The 6,113-nt window shown below is 44.0% G+C and overlaps 1 protein-coding gene across 1 annotated transcript in view; it reads left to right on the forward strand.

Moving 5' to 3' along the window:
- Window positions 1-5,076, forward strand: part of HMCN1 (hemicentin 1) — a gene marked incomplete at its 5' end in the record, with an annotated part of 161,843 nt that extends 156,767 nt beyond the window's left edge. Inside the window, 4 exons of the mRNA XM_084211302.1 lie at window positions 99-449; window positions 2,176-2,295; window positions 2,659-2,785; window positions 3,805-5,076. Coding sequence (XP_084067428.1) covers window positions 99-449; window positions 2,176-2,295; window positions 2,659-2,785; window positions 3,805-4,171 — 965 coding nt within the window. The 3' untranslated portion in view covers window positions 4,172-5,076. The remainder of the gene's footprint in view (window positions 1-98; window positions 450-2,175; window positions 2,296-2,658; window positions 2,786-3,804) is intronic.
- Between the last annotated feature and the right edge of the window lie 1,037 nt (window positions 5,077-6,113).

The following is a 6,113-nucleotide window of genomic DNA, read 5'->3' on the forward strand; positions in this document are numbered from 1 at the left end:
TATCTGTGTGTATATATACGTATAGTTATGTGTTGTTGTTTGTTTGTTTTCTCTCCTCTCCACATGGTTTGGGGCTCTGGATCATGTCACATGAGCAGACATTAATGAATGTGAACAAGTGCCTAAACCCTGTGCACTTCACTGCACCAACACCCCCGGCAGCTTCAAGTGTTTCTGTCCACCTGGGCAACAGTTACTGGGTGATGGGAAATCTTGCGCCGGATTGGAGAGGGTGCCAAATTCGGGTGCCTATTACAGTAGCTATAACTATGCTCAGTTCTCCCCTGGGAGAGACAACCAGCAACTGCAGCACTATTACAGGCACTCCTCAAATCTCTACAGCTCCTTCTCAGAGTATAGGAACAGCAGAATACCCTTCTCCAGGACTAGAAGGAACCTTAGAGAGACTTGTCCTGAAGGCTATGAGGCAAGAAATGCCAGATGTGTAGGTAAATGTCAGTCCTATCTATGCAACTCTGTTTTGGGCCTTATTCTTAGATTATTGTGTGATATATACTAGGGGCTGAGGGTTTGTGGTGCTGGGGTTGTGTTTTCTATTACCCTGGTCAATATTCAGAGGGTTCTGCATGTTCTGGTCTCTGCTGTCTTGGCTCACATGGTAGAAAAAATGTTCTCAAACCTCCTTATAACCTCTTGTTTTAATTGTGTTGCTTATTACCTGTTTGCAAAGTATTTCCCTCTGTTATTATCTTTCTCCTGGTCATGGTAGCTCACCTTGGTAAATCTTCTCACTCCAAAAGCCACCAGTATCCCCAGCCTAGTTAGTGTTTCTGTCAGACTCCCATTGGCAGCAGTAATCTGTCACAAAGGTTTGGAATAAACATTTTAGAAATGACCGCAGTGGGGCCACTGCTAGCACTGCCACTGTCACACAGGCACCAGGCAGAGAAGCTTTTAAATTATTATTATTTTATGTAAGAAAACAGGTAGCAGTGTAATTCAGTGAGCATGGAGAAGACATCAAACCTTGAATTTAAGCTACAGAGAGGTTTCAGTAGTCACATCCATGTGGATTGTTATGGTATAGGAGTTTAATTGAGAAACCCAGGAATACAACTGTGAGGGAAGGAAGAGTTTGTTTCAAATTTGTATCCTCATCCCAGATTTTAGTTGGAATTGGTTAATATGCTGTGACTATTAATGATATTAATATTCCATGAAACTTTCATTTCACTGAATAAATATCTAAATTTTAAAATTATTGTTTAATATGAAAAATATTCCCAAATGATGTTTTTGTTATAGAAAATTCTTTCTACAGGCAACCATCAGGATTTGCTAACAGCACAGAGGTTTGCAGTCACATCTGTTTCTGTTCACTGCTTGCATTTTGATCTAATGCAACCCCTGTCAGACAGAGAGGAAGCAAAGACCTTCCTTCCACTGATTTAACCATGCAAGTCTGAACTCCTGTTTGAGATTACTTTACTGCTGTCCTGAACTAGGCAGATGTTTCAAAAGCCATTATAAGTACAAATTATCTGTGTCTAAATCATGTTAATGTGCTCTGAAAACTTTACATAATGTGGTCTGGTGCTGGTACTTCTGTATTTAAGAGGGAGAGTTAAAAAAAAAAAAAGAAGAAAAGAAGAGCATTTTGTGACAGTTTTCCCAGCTACTGAGCCTAATTCATCCCTCTGACACAGGTCAGTTTAAAAGGGAAACAGCTTTGAGTGAGGAGGGAGTGACTGTAAGCAAGACTCCCCTAGTAACAAGGCTTCCTCTGGTGAGATAAGGAGTGTGGGTGTTCCCTAAGCATGTTGCTTAACACTTGATTGATTATCAGGCAGCTCAGATTGCTTTGGGGGCAGAACTGTGTTTGTATGACCCTGGCAGTGGACACGGGTGGCACATCCCCCTTTCTCTCAGAGCTCTGTCTCAGGACTGGTCTCCTCAGCTGGGATCTGTCACAGCTGCTCTTCACCGAGGGGAGGAGCCCCTCAAAGCTGACATTAGTGCCTGCAGGGTTACAAGGACTGGCACAGGTAAGGGAAGAGGACACTCTAGTCTTAGATGTTCAACCCCATCAGAAAAAGAGCTCCAGCCAACTCCCACCAGCTCTGTCTGTACACTTGCAGTACATAAGTGGGGGGAAAGTACCTGTGTTCATGGCAGGCTCAGGGAATGCTGAGGTGTTGGTGCTTCTCTCCACAGACATCGATGAGTGTGAGAGCAGAGACACGTGTCAGCACGAGTGCAGGAACAGCCTGGGCAGCTTCCAGTGCACCTGTCCCGCGGGATACCGCCTCATGCCCAACGGCAAAACCTGCCAAGGTACAGCCAGCCATCCCTGCAGGGCTCTGGGCAAGCTCTGCAAAGAAACCTGACTCCAGCCAGGCCCAGCACATGGCTGAGCCACCTCTCTGAATTGGCTGTGTGAGAGTCAGCATTCCAAATTTCAGGTTTCAGAAGTTTTTATATTCCACACTTAATTGTTTCATAAAACATTAGCAAACTAGACAATTGCACCTTCTAATTCTCTGCAGTTCCCTTGTGACTTTCTCATTGCTCATTGAGCTCCAAGCTCTAGGGTCAGACAGAGGCATGTTCTGAGCCCTCCTCAGCCTTTACCCACTTTGATTTTCACCCTTTAATTCTTCTACCAGTAGTTGATCCCTTGTATGTTTTTCCATCCAGATATTGATGAGTGTCTTGAAGAGAACATAAATTGTGGATCAAATCAGATGTGTTTCAACATGAGAGGAAGCTACCAGTGCATAGACACTCCTTGTCCACCCAACTACCAGCGAGAGCCACATTCTGGGTATGTTTTATTGTCAGCCTCTTCTCACCTGCCCCAAGCTCAGCTCCTAAACCTGTTTGCCTGACACCAGTAGAGCTCACAGTAGCTAAAGGTGAGGCATTGACATTGGAGGTCATAGAGAGTTCTGGGATGGTTTGGGTTGGAAGGGACCTTAAAAGAACATCCAGTTCTACCCTCTGCCATGGGCAGGGACACCTTCCACTATCCCAGGGTGCTCTAAGCCCTCTCCAGCCTGGCCTTGGACACTTCCAATGGATGGGGGCAGCAACAATTTCTCTGGGAAACCTCTGCCATTGCCTCAACAGCCAGGGAAGAATTCCTTCCTAATATATAATCTGAATCTCTCTGATGGCCTTACTTGCTATCAGCTTCAAAGCATCAAATATATTCTTTAAGTCATGAAAATAATTCTAAGTTTGTGTTAAGCTTTGTTATTTCCCTGTTCTGGGAAAAAACCCCATATTTCTTTTTATCTTTCAACATCCTCAAAGAAAAACAGCTTTTTTCATAGTCAGAAAGCATCTTTGGAATCAAGCTCAACTGTAGTGACATCTATGCTGACATGGAGGTCATGTGCTTTGACCTCCATTTGCAAACTGCACTAGCAGAGATTTCATGTTTTAACTTTTGATTAACAGAAGTAAATTTTATACTGCCCTTCATTCCACGTTCTTTATTTTATGGCCTAACAGACACATACCTCAAATGCTGCCCAGAACATTTTAAACTAGGTCTTTCCACTCTAATGTTTAAGAACACAGTCACTAAAACTTACCCCATGGATGTCCATGACATGAGTACAGCCAACATCTTTCTGAAAGGGTCCTGTTGAGGCAAAAAGGGATGTTAAACTGGGCTGCAGCTCTAATGGAGCAGTGGATGAAGAGTGCATGAGCACTTCTGGAGAAGTTTTAATCTGCAGCAGGGTGAACAGGGAAAGAATTTCTCCTCTAAGACCTATCCCAGTACTTAACATACTGTGCCTTCTCCCTGGGCTAAAGTCTTCTGCTCCTTTCTAGGTTCTGTCTCAAAAGCTGCGCAGCCAATGACCTGGAGTGTGACCTGAGCACCTACGCCCTGGAGTACAAGCTGCTGTCGCTGCCCTTCGGCATCGCTGCGGGGCAGGATCTGATCCGGCTGGTGGCCTACACTCATGACCAAGTCATGCACCCCAGGACCACCTTCCTGATGGCGGAGGAGGACCCGGCCGTGCCCTTTGCCCTGCGGGATGAGAACTGGAAGGGGGTGGTGTTCACCACGCGGGCGCTGCGGGAGCCCCGGACGTACCGCATGGGCGTGCGGGCCCTGTCCTACAGCGCCGACGGCAGCGTCGAGTACCGCACCACCTTCATCATCTACATCGCCGTGTCTGCCTTCCCCTACTGAGCCCAGCCTCCTTCCCCAGGGCCAGGGGGGCTTCAGCCTGCTCCGCTGCCTGCCCCACACGGGCAACCACTGCACTTCAAAGGGTGCTGTGCTCTTTTCTCCTCCCCTGCTTCCTGGAGGCTGCCTCTCCTGTTCTGTTGTTCCGTGGCTTTGAGGACCTGCTACCACTTGCTTTATTTATTACACTGGAATAGTCACTTTCCACAGTATGTTCTGAAAAGCAGCAGAGAAATCCATGTAGGCAAAGCAGTAAGCAAGGAGCAGCCTCCACTGAAAGTAACTGAAGAAAATAAACCCATAATTTCAAGTGGTCTACATATTTTAAAGGTTGCTAAGTGTTTTAAATTTTATATCTATTAGATTTTTTTTTCCTTATCAATTACCCAATAGAATTAGGGCTGTGCTATACTATGTTGTGTGCTCCAACCCACCAAATGCCACTGTGCCCAAAGGTTGCAAATGCTGAAACAAATGACATTAAAGTTTGTTTGCAGCTAATGAATCTTCAGGAGAATTTGAAACCGGTACCTTTGGTTTCCATGCAAGTGTAGAGATGTTGCTATGTTTTGGAAGAAAAAACCAAAATGGCTTCTTCTACTTTATAGAGCAGGTATTTTATAACTTGTTTTTACTCTGCCATTCTGGTATAGCCATTTATTTAACCCAATCCCATATCCACTGCCATACTCCCAGCTCAGTAAATGGTCTGGGGCTTTACGCACATGGAACATTTTTCTCCAAAGGTGATGTAAGTTTGGTTCAATAATGTCAATACACTGTACACAAGTAATTTTGCCAAGATGTATTCTATTTTTATGGACGTGTATATATGTGGTTTTTCCTATGTGTATTTTCTATGCAGTATCTCAAGAGTGTTTTACAGTTAAGTTTGCATAAAAGGACAATGTCAGTACAATGAAAATAATCAAAATAAAGGTTCCCATCAACTTTGAGACTGGTGGGAGTTTCATCTTTGAAAAACTTATTTTCCATTTCTTGCCCTAAGTGCCAGGGGACAGTGCTGAAGGTACCATGGCCAACAAACCAGGGAGCAACTGCAGCTCTTTTCCCTCTTCCTGGCACTTTGGGGTAGTAAGAGACTATCACCAGCTTTAAAGTAGATTTTCAGCCACAAGAACAAATTGTCTCCCAGTAGAACTTTGTCTCTATTCTTGGATATTATTAACTAACGTTAGACATCCCCGCTTGTTGTCCCCTTGTTATTTCTTCCCTTTCCAGTGCACCAAGTGAAGTAGTCCTGTGTTATCATCTTACTGCAGGAGTTCCATACTGTTGTCTCCTTATCACAAAAGTTTCCTACCTTCTTGGTGTTTCTCGTGGGCAGCTCCTCAGGGCACTGACTGTTCCTTCTTCACAAAGCAGCCAAGTGACTCCAGTTCGCTTCTCAACCAGCCAACCCACTCTTTTATAGCACTCTTCTTCTCATTGGTTACAGCTGTGGCCTGTTAAAGTCAGGCCTGTTCCTCATCTTTGATAATTGGCCCAGCTGCAACTCCTTAGGGGTAAGATTACTTTCTACACTATCTTTATTTTCTTATATTCTATCCCCCTACAGTCCTGCAAAACTAGGATGACTTAAAATTGCTTTGCACTTTATACAGATTTATCTGAGTTACAGACTTTAAACTGAACAGGATTGCTTCTTGGAAACCTGACTGAAAAATGAAAGCAGCTCAAAGAAGATAAATTCCATAAAAAAGACATGAGGGAAGGAGAAATGAAAGTTTTAAGAGTACAGGTAATTACCTCAGTGTCTTTTAAGGATGAGAATCAGACTGAAAGTGGTGAACTTAAGTGAATCTAATTCCACTCCCAGAATACAAAAATTTCTACTCTGACATATTTTGTGAGAGGGGAAAAAACCCCAACAGAGTTGACAGCCTTTGTGACCAATCTGACCCTAAAAGAAGTAAGTCACTTA

This window comes from Fringilla coelebs (genome assembly GCF_963513975.1).
Source record: "Fringilla coelebs genome assembly, chromosome: 9".
Taxonomy (NCBI): domain Eukaryota; kingdom Metazoa; phylum Chordata; class Aves; order Passeriformes; family Fringillidae; genus Fringilla; species Fringilla coelebs.